Genomic DNA, 18,950 nt, shown 5'->3' on the forward strand with positions numbered 1-18,950 from the left:
CTCACAGAAATTCAGAGGTTGGTGTGTTTTGATACATGTTTTTGTCTTAAAATTTTTTTCATATCTTCACCTGAAAGCCAAGAAAAGGTGCCATAGATTTTTTTTTTTTTAAAGATTTTATTTTATTTATTCATGATAGAGACAGAGAGAGGCAGAGACACAGGCAGAGGGAGAAGCAGGCTCCATGCAGGGAGCCCGATGCGACTCGATTCCAGGTCTCCAGGATCACACCCCGGGCTGAAGGCAGGCGCTAAACCGCTGCGCCACCCGGGCTGCCCCATAGATTTTTTTAAAAGGGGATCTGTGTCTCATCCTCTTAGCCCATCTCTCATTGTTCCCTTTCTCTCTGTGCTGACAGCCTGAAGAGCATTGTTACATGGAAATGGGCATTTTTCAGAATAGGATGAAAATAAGGAATTCCTTCAGTGTCTTTCATTAGCTCCTTCCTCTTTCTACTGCGTATTTCTCCTCAGAACTCAATTTTTATTTCTTATTCCTGACTTGTGTTGAGCTCAATCTGTTTTTCCAACACTTTGCTCATATTGTCACAGAGGTACACAGATGTTCCCTATCTCATCAGCTGCAGGTGGCATGCGGTAGTTTCCCCCAATGTTCTCCTCTTCATTATTTAGTTAATGGTATTATCATTCTGTCAGTTACACATGCTTGAATCCTTGGATTTATCGTCAGTTCCTTTCTTTCCTTCAACAACAAAAGTCAGATCTTGTTGATTCCAGCCATCTCTGCAAAATATCTCTCTCTCTCTCTCTCGTATCTTTCCTTAGTTTTCCCATTACTCACATCTATGAGCTAAGTGTTCCATCTTCCCTAAATCTTTTCTAAATGGTCTTCTTGCTTTTTCTCTCTCTTCATCTGAATCTGCAGTAGACATTGTTAGCACCCATCTCTGAAACTGGGGACAGTACCACCTCCTAGGGCACTTGGAAACGCGTAAGGTCATTCATTGTTCATTTACTTGACTGGAAAGCACTGCATGCATTTAGTAGGCAAAGACCAGGAACGCTCACTATCCTGCAGTGAGTGGGAGAATGGATCTGCCTAAAATGATAGGAGCCCCCATTGGGAATCATTGCAAGTCCTAAACCTCAAACCAGTCTTGTCACTCGTCTGCCAAAAAAACTTCAGCCTTTCCATGCATGTGCAGAGAAGCTTCCACTCCCTCTGACTTTCAAGGCCCCACCTTACTCTTTCAGCCTGAATCTCTACCACCTCCTCAGAGCCAGGCTCCACCCACATGAGACTCCTCATTAGGTCTCAAACTCCCTTACTTCACAGCCTTGCTTGGATGCCCTGATTGCCTTCTCTCTTTCTCTCCTTCCTTTTTTGTCCATGGCCTTGTTTGCCCCTTGTTAATAAACTGAAAATATTCTGTCCTCTAAAACCCATCTCAGAGAGCGAGCCAGAAGCCACATTCTTCACAAACTCTTCTCACATTCCCTGCCATGAAGATTAAGCTCTTTTTCTTCTTCTGCTTGTACACCCCTAAAACACTCTTCTTGCCTTCCTCGTACTGTTTGTCACCATCTGTCTGTCACCATAATTGTCTGTGTCAGAGAGGCTGCATACCAAAGGACTTTAAACTTGAGAAGCTGGGCGCCTGGGTGGCTCAGTCAGTTAAGCATCTCCCTTCGGCTCTGGTCATGATCCCAGGGTCCTGGGATCGAGCTGTACATCAGACTCCCTGCTCAGTGGGGAGCCTGCTTCTCCCTCTCTGCCTTCCAATCCTCCGTATTCTCTCTCTCTCTGTCAAATGAATGAATAAAATCTTAAAAAACAAAACAAACCTTGAGAAGCAGTTCCTCGGCTCTTCTTTTTTATTTTTATTTAGATTATTATTTTTTTTAAGTAATCTTTACACACCAAATGTAGGGCCCAAACTCATGATCATGAGTCACATACACTACTGACTGAGCCAGCCAGGTGCCCCTTCTTGGCTCTTTTAACCCACAGGTTTCTCATCTGTAAAATGTGTATAACAAATTATCTTAATGGCACTAGGAAAATTAATCAAGGAAACACGTGTCAAAATTTATTTTATTTTAAACTGCAAAGTGATAGGGTAATGAAGTTGTCTCCTCCACAGGTGGTAGCCTTCTGGAGGACAAGTGGGTTTCTGAGTCTTAGACATCCATACATCTTTCACAACACTTGGTTCATAGTTAAAATCTATTGAATTCTGTGAAATTAAGTGTAACAAAGATGTAGCAGTACAGCTTCTTTCCTATGTAAGAGTCTGGGACCAAAAGACAAGGGAAGTAAAATGAAGCCAGTTTTCCTAGTTTTTTGGTGGCTATGTGCATGACCAATCACACAAGCTTTTTTTTTTTTTTTTAAGATCTTATTTATTTATTCATGAGAGACACACAGAGAGAGGCAGAGACACTGACAGAGGGAGAAGCAGGCTCCCTGCAAGGAGCCTGTTGTGGGACTTGATCCCAGAACCCCGGGATCACATGAGCCAAAGGCAGATGCTCAACCATTGAGCCACCCAGGCGTCCCCAATCACACAAGCCTTGACTAATAGAGAATATCCTTTTCAGATTGATGTAGAAATCTGTTAGAGTCTCCAGCATCATGCTTTTAGTGTTTAGGTTTAGGCTGCAAATAGATCATTTCACACCCATGCTAGTAGTGCTCCTGCAGTAGCCAGCAGGCCCAAACTGGATAATCTGCCTTGCTTGTTCCATAGTTTTGTAATTACAGGCCTTATCAAATATGTCCTGGCTTGTAGACATGAGACACATGACAACATAGTCTCTTTAAGCATGGGATAAATGCCTCAGGACCTTTCCCTGGAAACAAGTGGGAAACAAAAGAGAGTTTAACGTTTGAATGTGCAAACCTTAGAATACAGTGAATGTTTCTTGAGTGACTCCCAGCCATCATGGGAAACATGAAACAGCTGGAAGACCTTGCGCTAGAGAGGGTTATACTACAGTAGGGAAGCGTTCAGGATGCTGAAGAACTGCTTGTTTGCTGTGTGTTATTGTGAATATTTGACTCGTCTTTGAGTAGAGACTGTTAGATACTAACTGGAAATAGAGGTCTTAGAATAGTTGTTCATGGAGTAATCAAACCCATTTCAGAAAATTTGAAGAGATTTAGCAATTAGAAAATGTTCTTAATGTTATTTCTTAGCAGAATATTCATACTGTACTTTGAACTATAACTTTTGTATTGCACATTCCAGTGGTCTAAATGTTCTGAAAAGAAAATGTGCTGTTTGGGTGGAGAACTTTGATAAAAGGGAAATGACTACTTGAGCACTGGTATTTGCTTAAATTCTTAATTTTTTCTAAAAAGCCCATTGAACTTGTTGGGTCTCCCCACCCCCACCCAGACCAACATGTAGGTGTCTTAAATAAAAATAGACAATAAACAAAAGTTTAGTAGGATGCTTAAAATGTTTTAGTGTATTACTGATGGCTATTTTTTCATTCCATTATATCTGAGTTCTAAACATAGCTCCCCAAATTGACTCCCTTCCTTTCCAAGCTTAGTTTCTAATTAACTAATAGGCATTGAGAATACAGTGTGTGTGAAACTTGTCATTTCAGTCCTGCTAGGTTTGCAGAGTTTGGGCTGTGCCTTCCTCTTCCAGAAACCTTTGTTTGCTCAGAAAGAAGCAGGAAAATGCCGATTACCTTATTTTAGTATAGGATTAAAATACATGTGGCAGGGACCTCCTGGGGCCCAGCTGTTGGCTGAGTTTTCAATCCAAATAGAGAAGAAGAATGTTTGCTACCTCTTTGAAATATAAAGGCACTGTGCTCTTTTGCTATATGAAGGAAACAGCTGCTGAGAGTTGATTGAAGAACGGTGAGACATAAATGAGCTCTTGACTCTCTTAGTTATGGATTTGTCTTATTAAACATTGTTATGATGGACACAAATTAAGTCTTCAGAAGCTATAGGACATTGCTAATTTCTGTTCTGTAAGTATGGGTTACCAAGAGGAAAAGAATTCTTTTGTGCCTGGCGCCAGTTGGTTCAATTCAAAATTTCAGTCCCATTTGTTGGAATAGCTAGTTCCAGAAAGATATGAGAAGACCAAGATGTCAAAGCTCAGCTCTTTTAGTGGAGATTGAAGTGTAGCTCCAGCAGTTAAGCATTTTGTTTAATGTCAACTAAACTCGATCCTGTTATTTGCAGTTCTTAACAATCTGAGATATGAACAGAGATGTGCTAAACTGTGGTAGACCTACAAGTAAGCTTACTGATAACTGAAATCATGCACTAGTGGGTTGAATCTCCGAGTTTCTTTTCCCTTTCTCCTTCCCCAAATGGGACGCTTAACTGTTCCAGCCTCGTTCCACATGAACATTGAGAGGTCTTTTTTCCTCCATCAGTATGCATGAAATGAATGGAAAGGAAAGTTTTGCTCAGCCCTCTTTCTGAGATCCAAGATGGTAAATGCAAGACTGTAAGGAGTGGGGTCGTCTTTTCCAAAGGATAAAGATTAAATGAGCTTTTTAGGTGAGAAGCAATGTGGCAGTGCCTCTCATCTAGACTTTGGCTCTGGTCCTCCTGGTTTTAGGGGAATAGCTCAGCCCTTACAATCCTTGCCCCTTTGCTTTGGAATGGGGCCCATCAGTGAGGCATGTAAATCATCTGATTGAAAAGGCTCTTCTCAGAGACCTTGGTGCTTTGTAAATGTTACTGTGCTGGTTTTCCATTCACTACCAACCAGCCTGTGTTGGTGGCTTTGGAATGCACCTAGGAGCTTAATGCTTTTTCTCTCAGTTGCTTTGGGACTGTACTACTTCTGAGATCCCTGAGCTACATTGATCTTTACATGTGGTTATTTCATGGCATTGATTAAAATTGTTTTCTGTTGTTCTCTTCATATACAAATGTGCTTCAGGTTTCATTTGAAAGGAGAAAACAGTAAGAGGAAGGCTGTAGGAGGGAATGCAAGCACAGAATGGATCTGTTAGCACTTTCTCTGCCTGGCCGTAGAGGATACTGATGCAGATTTAGATTAATTATGCAACTCTATTGGGGCACCTGGGCAGCTCAGTTGTTGAGCGTCTGCCTTTGGTTCAGGTCATGATCTCCCGGTCCTAGGATGAAGCCCCACATTGGGCTCCCCGCTCTGAAAGAAACCTGCTTTTCCCTCTCCCTCTGCTCCTCCCCGTCTGTGTTCTCTTCTCTCTCTCTGTATCAAATAAATAAATAAAGTCTTAAAAAATTAGGCAGCTTACTGAAATTTTACTCATTGAGCACCCTTAATCTGAATTCTTGTGTGTGCTTGCTGGAATTATTTGTCTTATTTAATGATGACATTGTCAACTTGCTTAGTGTGCTCAGAAACAACATTTCCATAGCTTTTCTCTGGGCCTTTTTAAATTTAATTTTTTTTTCCTTTTCTGCTGCTCCCTCTGCCTGGGTCTCTGCCTCTCTCTCTGTGCCTCTTGTGAATAAATAAATAAAATCTAAGGAAAAATATAAAAAATAAAAATTTATTTATTTATTTTTAGTAATCTCTACACCCAACATGGGGCCCAAATTCATAACCCTGAGATCAAGCAAGAGTCACATGCTCCTCTAACTGAATCAGCCAGGTGCCCCTCTCTGGGCCTTATTTTAAAGAGTGTGATATTAACCAAGCTGGAGACAAGAGGCTGGTTATAGAAAATTGGTACTTGGCGACAGAGTTGCAGAACATATGAAATAATTGATTTTTTTTTTTTAAGATTTTATATATTCATGAGAGACACAAAGAGAGGCAGAGACATAGCAGAGGGACTCCCTGTGAAGAGCCCCATGTGGGACTCATCCCAGGATCCCGGGATCAGGCCCTGAGCTGAAGGTAGACGCTCAACTGCTGAGCCACCCAGGCATCCTGAAATAATTGATCTTTGAAAGATAAGTGCTATAGTTACGGTGTTAGAGGGACTTCAAGGTTAAATATCAGCTATGCATTTATTGTTTTCTTCCTAGGTGCATGCTATTACGATGCTAATCAGTCTATGTATGTGTTTGGAGGATGTACCCAGAGCAGCTGCAATGCTGCCTTCAATGACCTCTGGAGACTTGACCTAAATAGCAAAGAGTGGATCCGACCTTTGGCTTCAGGTAAGAAATAAAATGCTGATCTTTTCCCTCTTACCAGGTAACTACCTCTGCATGGTAATTCTGTCTGTTTTGGTATTGGTCTCTGGTACTGGGGCCCCAGGCCCTTTGTCAAATCTGCTGTGTAAATGCCAAAAGTAATGTGTTTATATAAGATCTTTGAATAAGAAAAAAAAAAAAAAAACTTTATCATTAGTATTGGTGCCCTGCCAGAATTGCTATACTACTGTGTGAATTCATTTGTGTGGTTTTCTCAAGTACTTGCACTGGTGTGATATGCTTTTTGGTATGAAGTTGAAGTAAGAGCAGGAACACAGCATCGTGAGAACTGTAGTTGACTGACAGAAGCTGTTGTCCCAGGGCTAAGATCTCTGAATATCTTTTGTTGTCGCCAGCTCAGATATTTGGGGAGTGTATGGAACATGCCTCTACTGGTTACTTTTAACAACTCAGGAGTGTGGGAAGATTCTTGAGTAGGTACATTCATGCACAGTCCCACTATGCCAAAATTCTAGCGAACAGAAGCTGTTTTCTCCTTTTTGACCTAGCCCTTCTTGAGGCAGGTGGGAGATTTGTTTTTGTACTCTTGAGGCAGTATAGTTTGTAAAGGCACAGCTAAAAGGTTGAAGGGATGGAGAAATAAGAGTCCACTGAGCATAAAGTACTCTACTAGATTTGTTGGCAAGCTTTTCTCAGACATTCATTTGGCTTTTCAAGGTCAGAATTCACTCTAGGACTAAGGAGACAGATTTTCCTTGAGCAAATTCATTACTCATTTAGGTCTTGATTTACTACTTTGATTATTAGATGGGAAGCAGCTTGGTATAATAGAAAGGGCCCTCAGCAAAAAGTGAAAACACTTGAGTTTCATTTCTGGTATAATAGCCAATTCTCCATGTATCTGAACAGGTGACTGCTTCTCTCTTGGATAAATATGGACTAGGACTAGATGATTCTATTTTCCAGTAGGTTGGGAAGGCTAGTTTATGCTTCCCTTTTTTTCTGTAATGACTGCTGTGAATGTGTAGGCCAGGGACTTAAAACTTTTTTATGAGAAGAAGCTACATTTCATTCCCCCAAAGCTGTAAGCTCTTGTTCCTTCTCCTGCAATAGGCATACATAAGATGCAGGAGCCTACTGACAGTGGGTTCTCAGGTGGGGCTGGGGTTTGTACAGATGAAATTCTTTATTAAAATCATTAGAAAAATGACCAAGTGTTAATCTTTTAAAATTTTTGGAAATTGGTTCTTTTTTAAAGCTCTCAGAATTTTGTACTTTGGAGAGTTTCCTTTCCTAGCCTTTTGTCACTTGTTGCACTTTGTGCAATATTGATTAATATTTAAAATCACAGATTCTAAAATGTAGACCTGTTCACCTTAAGCATCCTGTTGCCACCATACTTGCTTTCCAGGTCCCATTTCAGAGCAGCTTTGATTATTCCAATCACAAAATACTAATATTGGGGTGCCTGGGTGGCTCAGTCAGTTAATCATCTGCCTCTAGCTCAGGTCGTGATTTTGGGGTCCTGGGATCGAGCCTTGTGTCAAGCTCCCTGCTCAGTAGGGAGTCTGCTTCTCCCTCTCCCTCTGCCTGCTGCTCCCCCTGCTTTTGCGCTCTCTCTGTCAAATAAATAAGTAAAATCTTTTTTTTTTTTTAATTTTTTTATTTATTTATGATAGCCACACACAGATAGAGAGAGAGAGGCAGAGACACAGGCGGAGGGAGAAGCAGGCTCCATGCACCGGGAGCCCGACGTGGGACTCGATCCTGGGTCTCCAGGATCGCGCCCTGGGCCAAAGGCAGGCGCCAAACCGCTGCGCCACCCAGGGATCCCTATAAGTAAAATCTTTAAAAAAAAAAAAAAAAAATACTGTTGGGATGCCTGGGTGTCTCAGCAGTTAAGCAGCTGCCTCTGGCTCAGTGCATGATCCTGGAGTCCTGGAATCGAGTCCCACATCAGGCTTCCTGCATGGAGGCTGCTTCTCCCTCTGCCTGGGTCTCTGCCTCTCTCTTTCTCTGTGTCTCTCATGAATAAATAAAATATTAGAAAAAAATACTGTCTTTCTCTATTTTGTAATCAACCTTTATGCTTTTGATAATTTGGCATGGGGGCTGCTCTTTCTTCTAGAAGTAGAGCTCTGGACATTGGGACCTTCATAGCCTATTGCTAACTACTGTGCTTATTTTCCCTTATTTCTTTTTTTGAAATCACTAAGAGTATGTTTTGAAATCCCCAAGGTAGAAGTATCAGAGAAATAACTGACTTTAAAAATACAATGTGGGGATCCCTGGGTGGCTCAGTGGTTTAGTGCCTGCCTTTGGCCCAGGGCGTGATCCTGGGGTCCTGGGATCGAGTCCCACGTCGGGCCCCCTGCTTAGAGCCTCCTTCTCCCTCTGCCTGTGTCTCTCTGCCTCTCTCTCTCTGTGTGTCTTTCATGAATAAATAAATAAAATCTTTAAAAAAACAAAACAAAACAAAACACAATGTTAGGAGCTCCTGGATGGTTCATTTGGTTAAACATCCAAGTCTTGGTTTCAGCTCAGGTCATGATCTCAGGGTCATAAGATCAAGCCCATCATCAGGCTTTGCACTCAGCAGGGAATCTGCTTGAGATTCTGTCTCCGCCTCTCCCGTCCCCAACTCTTATGCAGGTGCATGTGCACACTCTCTCTCAAAACTCTTTCCAAAAAATAAAATAAATAAATAAAAATGCAATGTTAAGACTGTTACCTTTGTAAAACATAGAAACTCCTGAAGGTTTAATTTTCTAACAGAGCGTCTTAAAGAATCTGCTGGCCACTTTATTTTTTTTTTTTTTTTTTTTATTGGTGTTCAATTTACTAACATACAGAATAACACCCAGTGCCCGTCACCCATTCACTCCCACCCCCCGCCCTCCTCCCCTTCTACCACCCCTAGTTCGTTTCCCAGAGTTAGCAGTCTTTACGTTCTGTCTCCCTTTCTGATATTTCCCACACATTTCTTGGCCACTTTAATCTATAGTAAAAGCCTAGTTTTAAAAGGGGGAAAAGCAGCTATTTGAAATATGTCTACTTTTTAAACAAACAAACAACACTAGTTTTTAATAAAGAATTCTATGAGATTCTCCTTCAGGCAGAAATCCCATGGGAAGATTGCCTGAGGAAATGGTCGGTCTGCTGTCATGCGTCCCAACCAAAATTACTTCCTAACTGAAACATCAGTGAGTCTTTCTGAACAAAACACAGTTGTTGATATACCTTGGTGTGCCTGACTCACCCATTTAGTGTACGGAGGTGGTAAGTTGGAAGGTGGTTGAGGGGAGGGTGCCTGTCAGCTGTGAAGTCTTCTCACATGTGAGCATTTGTGAGTATTCAAAGGAATAGCCTAAATGGGGTTCAGTCTTTAAAAGTGTAGCAGTATGGAGAAGAGCATTAGATGAGCAGGGGGACAGTTTCTTTTGGAGTAGAGAGTCTTTCTGGAGAGGGCTACAGCATCAGGTGTTTTTTTTTCTGTGTTTATTTGCTGATACTGCAGATGAGACTAGAGCCTTCTAATTTTGGGTGGTGCTTGTTCAGGCTGCCATAGCAAAGTTCCATAGATGAGAGCCTTAAACCACAGAACTTTATTTCTCACAGTTCTGAAGGCTAGGAGTCCAAGGTCAAGGCGCTGGTGAGAGCTGTCTTCTTGGCTTTCAGACAGTTGCCTTCTTGCTGTCCTTACCTGGCAGAGATAGAGTTCTGGTGTCTCATCCTCTTTTTATAAGACCATTGGTCCCATTATAAGGGCCTCAACTTTGTGACTTCATTAAACTTGATTATTTCCCAAAGGTTCCATTTCCAAAGGCCATCACTGGTGTTAGGGCTTCAACATAAGAAATTTTGATAAAACACAATTCAGTCCATAGCCATTGGAATTAATGTGATTTGCCCCTGAAACCTTGTTAGTTCCTTTTGAAATGATAGAAATGTTCTATCTGGAAGGATCATGGTAGTGACCAGTGTTAGAATAACAGGTCTTATATCTGAGCGGGACCTCAAGACTCTAGGATGCCTGGCTGGCTCAGTCGGTAGAACATGTGACTCTTCTCCCTCTGCCTGTGTCTCTGTCTCTGTCTCTCTCTCTCTGTCTCTCATTCTCTCTCTCTCTCTTTGTGTCTCTAATGAATAAATAAATAAAATCTTAAAAAAAAAACAAGGGCAGCCCAGGTGGCTCAGCAGTTTGGCGCCACCTTCGGCCCAGGGTCTGATCCTAGAGACCTGGGATTGAGTCCCACATTGGGCTCCCTGCATGGAGCCTGCTTCTCTCTTCTGCCTGTGTCTCTGCCCCTCTCCCTCTCTCTCTCTTTCTGTCTCATGAATAAATAAATAAAATCTAAAAAAAAAAAAGAACATGTGACTCTTGATCTCAGGGTCATGAATTCTAGCCCCGCATTGGGTGTGGAGCCCACTTAAAAAGCAGACAAAACCCAACAAACAGCTGAGTGAGACCTACCTACAGCTAGTACTCCTCAGATATTTCCAGTGAGGTACCTTCTCCTCCCTTTACAGCTGTTATTGTGGCCCCTCCTCTCATGAAGCTTATATTGAATGGGGGAGGGGGGGGGCAGACAAAAACAAGTCAGCAAATAGGATGAAGGAAACAAGGAATGAAATGGAATAAGAGGGGAAGGGCTCCTTAAAAGAGGAGGCAACATTCTTTGCTGAGATTTGAAGGATGAAGAGTTGGAGAAAATGAGACCCACACATGCAAAGACCCTGGGACAGCAAAAAATAGGACATGTTGGAGGACCTGAAGGCAGAACTTTGTGGATGTAGCATGATGAGCAAGGAGTAGAATGGCAAAGATAGAATTGAGGGATCCCTGGGTGGCGCAGCGGTTTAGTGCCTGCCTTTGGCCCAGGGCATGATCCTGGAGACCCGGGATCGAATCCCACGTCAGGCTCCCGGTGCATGGAGCCTGCTTCTCCTTCTGCCTATGTCTCTGCCTCTCTCTCTTTCTCTCTCTGTGTGACTATCATAAATAAATAAAAATTAAAAAAAAAAAAAGATAGAATTGAGATGTAGACAGGAGCTAACTCATTCACACCCCAAGGTCTGGGAGATTCTGAGATTTTAAGCAGAGGAATATTATGATCCAATTTACATTTTAAAGAATGCTTTTGCTGGTATTTAGGAAGTGGATTAACAGAGGCAAGAGAACAAATCAGAGAGAACAGCTAGGAGGCTGTCACAGTGGTACAGGTGAGAGGAGGTGATGACTTGGACTGGAGTCCTAGTGGTGGAGAGAAAGGGAAGCAGGTGAATTTGAGCTGAAATTTTAGGATAAAATTGACAGGACTTCTGGATGAATTGGCTGTGGGAAGATAAGAGGGTCAGTCAAGGCTGACTTAGGTTTCAGGTTTGGCAGCTAGGTAGATAGTGGGCCCACTTGCTAAAATGGAGAATAAATATTTGGAAGAAGTTTAGTTTTTTCTTTCTTTACACATTTAAGTGGTGGTATCACATAATTAGTTGTTGTGAGACTTTGACATTTAAAATAGAGTACCTGCCTTCTCTTAAAGGATGACACAGCCTTTCCTTTTGTTTGGTTAATTCTACTCTCATCCTTCATTTGTTCTGGCAGCAAATATTTATTTTTTTTAAGATTTTAAAAAATTTATTCATGAGAGACACACAGAGACAGAGACACAGGCAGAGGGAGAAGCAGGCTCCATGCAGGGAGCCCAATGTGGGACTTGATCCTGGGGCCCCGGGACCACGCCCTGAGCCAAAGGCAGATAGATGCTCAAATGCTGAGCCACCCAGGCATCCCTAGCAGCAAATATTTATGAATTTTCTGCTCTGTCCCTGGTATTATTTCAGATGCTGGGGGACATGAATGAATAAAACAGACAAAAATCCCACTCCTAATCAAATCCCAAAATGAGGGAAGACAGATATTTAAAATGACAAATAGGGCAGCCCAGGTTGCTCAGCGGTTTAGCACCGCCTTCAGCTCATGGTGTGATCCTGGAGACCCGGAATCAAGTCCCACATCGGGCTCCCTGCATGGAGCCTGCTTCTCCCTCTGCCTGTGTCTCTGCCTCTCTCTCTCTGTATATTTCTCATGAATAAATAAATAAAATCTTTAAAAAAGTTTTTTTAAAAATTAAATGACAAATAACTTTGGGCCCCTGGGTGGCTCAGTTGGTTTGAGCAACTGACTTTAACTCTGGGTCATGATCTTGGGGTCCCTGGGGTTGAGCTCCTCATGGAGCTCTGTGCTCAGTAGGGAGGCTTCTCCCTACCTCCACCCCACCCCCCGCTCTTCCCCCACTAGTGTTCAGGCATGTTCGTACTTTCTCAGATAAAATCTTTATAAATAAGTGACAACATAATATAGTATGTTAGAAGATGGTTAAGCTACTAAAGCAAAATGATGGCATAGTAAGAGGGTCAGGGATAGGAAGACTACAGCTTGGGTGACCAGATTAGACCTCATGTAAGAGGCAATATTGGAACAAAGACCTGATTAGGTATAAGAAGTGAACCAAGTGGATATCTAAGGAAAGAATATTCCGGGGATCCCTGGGTGGCTCGGCGGTTTAGCGCTTGCCTTCGGCCCAGGGCGTGATCCTGGATTCCGGGATTGAGTTCCACATCAGGCTCCCTGCATGGAGCCTGCTTCTCCCTCTGCCTGGGTCTCTGCCTCTCTCCCTGTGTGTGTCTCTCATGAATAAATAAATAAAATCTTAAAAAAAAAAAAATCCAAACAGAATAGCCAGTGCAAAGAACCAGAGGTGGGAGTGTGGTTGGGATAGTCCAGGAATAATGAGGAATCAGCATGACTAGCACTGGGTGAAAAAAAAGATAGTATCCTAGGAGAGGGGGTGGGCAAATAATGAAGGGAAATGTGTCATACATGTAAGGTTTCCTGGATGTTGTAGGGGCTTTTTCACATATTTTGAGTGAAGTGACTGGTCATATAAGGTTCTGAGAAGACGGTATAATAGAAGACAAGTGCAGCAGTGAGGAGGCCAGCTAAGAAGTGGTAGCAGTAATCTTAGGTGAGAAATGATGGTAGTGTGCACAGCAGTATTAGCAGGAAATTAAGAACTGGATGGGTTGGACAGAGCCAGCAGGATTTGCCCATGGCTTGGATATGGAATATAAAAGAGACGGGGTAGCCCTGGTGGCGCAGTGGTTTAGCGCTGCCTGCAGCCTGGGGTGTGATCCTGGAGACCCGGGATTGAGTCCCACGTCGGGTTCCCTGCATGGAGCCTGCTTCTCCCTCTGCCTGTGTCTCTGCCTCTCTCTTGCTCTCTCTGAATGAATAAATAAATAAATCTTTAAAAAAAAAAGAGAGAGAGAAAGAGAGGAATGAAGGACAACCCTAAGGATTTTTAGTCTGGGCATTTGAAGGAATGGTGTTGCCATTAACTGAGGTGAGTAAGACTGTAGGTGTAGGTGGTCAGAGTTGGTAAAGTACAGGAGAGGTGAGAAATTCAGTTGGAAACATACTACATTGAAACACACATTTGGACATCCAGGTGGAGATGTGTGGAGTTTGGGGAGATAAATAGGCTAGAGACATTTGTCTAGATAGCCAGATGGAAGATTTTAGCATACGGATAGATTTAAAGCCACAAGGCTGTGAGATTGCCAGGGGAGTGAGTGAAGATAGTAGAGGGAGGTAATTCTGGGACATCGCAGTATTTGGAGATCAGGGAGGAGAGGGAGAGACAATAAAAAACTAGAAAAGGAGCACGCAAGGAGGGAGGGGGAAACTAGGAGAACATGGCATCTTAGAGGCCACCATACTTGAAAGCGTTTCCAGGAGAGAGGAGGTCATCAGCTAGATCCTACACAGTGAAGAGGTCGAGTCATTTGAGGACTTGGAATTGTTCTTAAATTTAGTAAAGAATATTTTCAATGAGAATCGTCCTTAAATTCAGTAGAGCATTTTTGATGGGCGATAAGGATGAAAGCGTATTTGGAATGGTTTCAGGACAACGGGAAGAGAGGAGTTGGAAGACAGGCAGTATAAACAGTGCATTACAGTTTTTGAAGTTTTTCTGTAAAAGAGAACAGAGAAATGAGATGCTAAGTGGAGGGGAATGTGGAATTGAGAGGTTTGTTTTTAAGATAGCAGATTGCATAGCATATTCATGTTGATGAGAGTGATCTAGAGGGAGGAATGGATGTAGATGGAAAGGAAGTATTGTTAGAGCTGCGTCCTCCAGTGGTAAAAAAACGCAGGAGGGGGTTGGCCGTGGATGGGAGCATTGACCATTTATCCACAGGAACAGGAAGGATTATGTGATTATAGTTCCTGGCGTATGGATAGATGTGGGAACTGGTGGAAGTTCTTAGATTGCTTTATCACCCAGATAAAATAACTGAGAGTGGGACAGAACAGAAGCCTTTGGAAATGCCAGTGGGTGATTATGAATGTACAATTGTCTACATTGTAGTCTTTGCCAGACTGTTGGTTCTAGGAAGTTGAATGTTCCACCTTCTGGTGTTGTACTAAGGGAACACCTTACTTCTTAATCAGCCTGTGTTTGATTCCCAAAGCAACTGTGCAGTTCTTGGGATAGGTACTTCAAAAGACTAATGTTTAAACCACAGTTTGTAAAATACCCTTTAGTCATACTGAGGCTAATTTTGGCTTCTACTTAATATATAGTAACATCAATCACAGCCTTTTTTGGTTACTTCAAATCAAGGTAGAAATTTTCAAGCATGCATTTTTAAATTGGAATGTTCTCATTTTCAGAACTTCTTAAACATTAGCCCACACCCATTTACAAAAGGGGAACAAATTTCAGTGTTAGAATTTTCCACATGTAGAAGAGTTTGTAAATGTTAGGGGAAGATTTAAAGCTCAGCCTGTCATCTCTCTCTCTCTCTTTTTTTTTTTTCCTCTTTTTTTTCCCCTTAAAGATTTTATTTATTCATGAGAGACACGCAGAGAGAGAGAGAGAGAGAGAGAAAGGCGGAGACACAGGCAGAGGGAGATGCAGGCTCCATGCAGGGAGCCCGATGTGGGATGTGATCCCGGGACTCCAGGATCACGCCCTGGGCTGAAGGCAGGCACTCAACCGCTGAGCCACCCAGGCATCCCGCCTGTCATCTCTCTTAACTAGTCCCTCAGCACAGCTGATTTTCCCACCACATTCTCCACAGAATCTTCTTGCCTAGTAAATCCTTTTGCTTTTCAGTTTCTTCCCTGTCAGTCACACATGCGATTCCAAGTGATAGCTTATGGTTTGGGCCCTTTGTTTTAGAAAACACTCAGGACAGAGATACACAACCGAGCCACAAGCCATGTGTTCCCGTCTTGGCCTTGCCACTCCTGAGCCACTTGCCTCTGAATTTAATCCTTAATCACTTCTGCATTCTTTGGACCTCCATTTCCTTTTCTGAGCAAGAAGAAGAGATAAGATCACTGTTTCCAAAAATCCCATAGCAGATGACTTTTATCCAAGTCACCTAAAAATACTAAAAATAATAGATTCTTCAACCTCATACCAGACTCAGCTGATCTCAAGGGGTTGGGGATAGAGTGATAGATCTTTTAAAAAAACAACAACAACAAAACAAAACAGAAAATGTCCCAGTTGGTTCTACCTCTCTAAATTTGGAAATCTGGATACCTGTGAAATCTTTTGGCATTCTTATTATGCAATCTGTGACCTCACTTTGTTATCACAATCTGTTAGGGGAGTGTGTAGTGTGCAGAGCCGCACTTCTTCCTTATCTGTTAAGAAGGATGGCTGCTCTGTGCTCTCTTAACTGCTTCTTTGTAGAAAGAGCTACCTTTTACCTTGGTTAGTCAAGAGTGGCTTGCTGTCTGAGGAAATGTGTATGAACACCCTTGAAAGGGTTTTGGGGGTGGGGTATTGGTAGTCTCAGAATCTTTAAAAATATTAACTAACCTTCAAACCAACCCAATTAGGTTGGCACTACTATTATCCTCGTTTTACAGATGAGGAAACTGAAGCTCAGAAAATCACCTAGTAATTTACATAAGATCATACAGCCAATAAGTGATGGAGCAGTGATTGAAACCCAAGATTTTGTCTCTAAAATCTGTGTTCTTTCTACTCTGCCATGCTGTGAGTAGTTTTATTTTTTCTATGATTTATTTCACATTATTTTTAAAAACTTTTTAAATAGGCATTTCATTTGAGAATAGAACAGAGTTCCTATGTACCCTACACCTAATTTTCCCTACTGTTAATATCTTGCATTAGTATAGTACATTTATGACAAGGAATGAACCAATACTGATACATTTTTTAAAAAATACGGATACATTTTTATTAACTAAAGTCCATACTTTATTCTGATTTCCTTATTATTTTTTTTAATCTAATGTCTTTTATCTCTTCCAAGATCCCATCCCAGGGTACATTATATTTAGCTTTTTGGGTTTTGTTTTGTTTTTTTTTTAAGATTTTATTTATTTATTCATGAGAGAGAAAGAGAGAGGCAGAGACACAGGCAGTGCGAGAAGCAGGCTCCATGCGGGAGCCCAATGTGGGACTCGATCCTGGACCCTGGGATCATGCCCTGAGTCAAAGGCAGACCACTCACTGAGCCACCCAGGCGTTCCAACATTTAGTTTTTATGTCTCCTTAGATTCCTCCTGGCTGTGACATTTTCTCAGACTTCCCTTGTTTGATGATCTTGACAGTTTTGAGGAGTAATATCAGATATTTTGTGGGCTGTCATTCGGTTTGGGTTTTTCTGAAGTTTTTCTTATGGTTAGATTAGAGTTACAGGGTTTTGGGGAAGAACACCACAGTAGAGGTGTTGTCAACACATCCTATCAAGGGAACATACTATGAATATTAATATTCATGATTACTTATTAAATTAATAAATATTAATTTATTTATTGCTGTTAATAACCTTGATCATGTGGCTAAGATCTAAGATAGTGTTTCTTAGATTTCTCTACTGTAAAACTGTGAAGGGCACCCTCCCTCCCAAATTACTTTTTCAGGGCACCTGGGTGACTCAGTTAAGTGTCCAACTTTTGATTTCAGCTCAGGTCTTGATCTCAGGGTAATGACTTCTAACTCTGCATTGGGCTCCACATTGGGCCTGGAGCCTACTTAAAAAAATTTTTTTCTAGTTAATTTTTCTTTCTTTTCCTGTATTCCCTTTCTGTGTAGTTGTCCTTTGTCCTTGATCTTCCACTGAATTTTGGAGGAATAACTAAGCTATCCAGCTGTCTGTCATCAGAGTCAAGAAAGGATAATGAACAGAGAGTGTGTCATTTGAAGAAATCTTTTCATAGCTTAGAGAATTTTTAAAAATCAACATGACTTTTTAAACTTTTTGGTGGGAAGCAGAATGCTGAAGACAACATCTTTTTTGTTATGACCTAGCACATCAAGATCTTTCCAGCTATCCAGAGCCAAAAGCTCTACTGGTAATAATTTTGTTTCATTAGGACTATTTCCTAAACAAATAATCACATCTTCCAAAATCACTGAGTAATCCAGCAGAAAAGCTAATTTACTTTTGGAGTTGGGCAGCAAAAAAAAAAGTTATTGGTCATATCAGATGTCTGTGGGAAGGCCATGATATCTTTAGAAGTTGGAAAGTTCTGGAACGATCTGAAAATAACTGTGCAGAGTGTCATTGTTTCTCTTACTATGTAAATGATACCTTAAAAATGATGAACAATTGATGAAGTTTTGCTGTCCTGCATCTGTTAGGAAAGTTTAGTCTTAGGTTCTCTATTGCCCTTTCTTGAGCCTGTGTGTGGTAACGTGTCCAGGAAATGTCAAAACACATAAGGGAGTGTGATACTGATACCTGGCACCAAGTATAACCAAAACAGCTAACCAGGAGAGTCTGTTCTGGAAAAGATCACACAATCCTTCCCTCGGCTTAGGTCCCAGGTGTCAGTGTTGACATTGAAATAGGATGTGGAATTTTTAACAATAATATTAGTGTACTCACAGGCATTAGATTCTGCTTTTTAGCATTGTTTTGCGTCTAAATACTTTATACATTTAAAAAAATTAACCATTATGTGTAAATATGTTCTTAGAATGCCAGTTCTATGGAGATGAGAGATGGATTTTATCAATGGGTAAATATCAGACCATATAACAAGAGGACACCCTTGCCTTTCAAATACACTGCCAGGGGCAGCCCCGGTGGCGCAGCGGTTTAGCGCCGCCTGCAGCCCAGGGCATGATCCTGGAGACCCTGGATCGAGTCCCACGGCAGGCTCTCTGCATGGAGCCTTGCTTCTCCCTCTGCCTGTGTCTCTGCCTCTCTCTCTCTGTCTCTATGAATAAATAAATAAAATTCTTAAAAAAAAAAATACACTGCCAGCTTCCTTCCATTCTTTGTCCTAAAAACAGATCACTGATCTCACTGTTCTAATATTTTTTTTTGTGAATGAGAAGGCCGAATTAATTCTACCTATGAATCTTTCAAATGTCTTGATTACCATAATGTATTAAAATCTGTCCATGTTGAAAATTCTGCATTCTTTAACTTGTACTTTACTTGGTCCAACTCATGAGCCTTTCTTAAAACCCCATTAAGCCTATTCTTATTTATTTATTCATTCATTCATTTAAAAAATATTTCATTTATTCATGAGAGAGGCAAAGACATAGGCAGAGGGAGAAGCAGGCTTCATTTTTTTTTAAATGATTTTATTTATTTATTCATAGAGACGGGGGGGGGGGGCAGAGGCACAGGCAGAGGGAGAAGCAAGCTCCATGCAGGGAGCCTGATGTGGGACTCGATCCAGGGTCCCCAGGATCAAACTCCGGGCTGCAGGCAGCGCTAAACTGCTGCACCACTGGGGCTGCCCGAGAAGCAGGCTTCATGCAGGAGGCCCAGTATGGGACTCG

At 41.7% G+C, this 18,950-nt stretch overlaps 1 protein-coding gene across 5 annotated transcripts in view; it reads left to right on the top strand.

Moving 5' to 3' along the window:
• Positions 1-18,950, top strand: part of FBXO42 (F-box protein 42) — a 103,011-nt gene that overhangs the window by 57,628 nt on the left and 26,433 nt on the right. For all 5 annotated transcript variants that reach the window (XM_025447879.3, XM_049106820.1, XM_049106822.1 and 2 more), the window contains one exon: positions 5,965-6,099. In XM_025447879.3, the coding sequence (XP_025303664.3) occupies positions 5,965-6,099 (135 nt within the window). The remainder of the gene's footprint in view (positions 1-5,964; positions 6,100-18,950) is intronic.

Source organism: Canis lupus, chromosome 2, assembly GCF_003254725.2.
Source record: "Canis lupus dingo isolate Sandy chromosome 2, ASM325472v2, whole genome shotgun sequence".
NCBI classification, from domain to species: domain Eukaryota; kingdom Metazoa; phylum Chordata; class Mammalia; order Carnivora; family Canidae; genus Canis; species Canis lupus.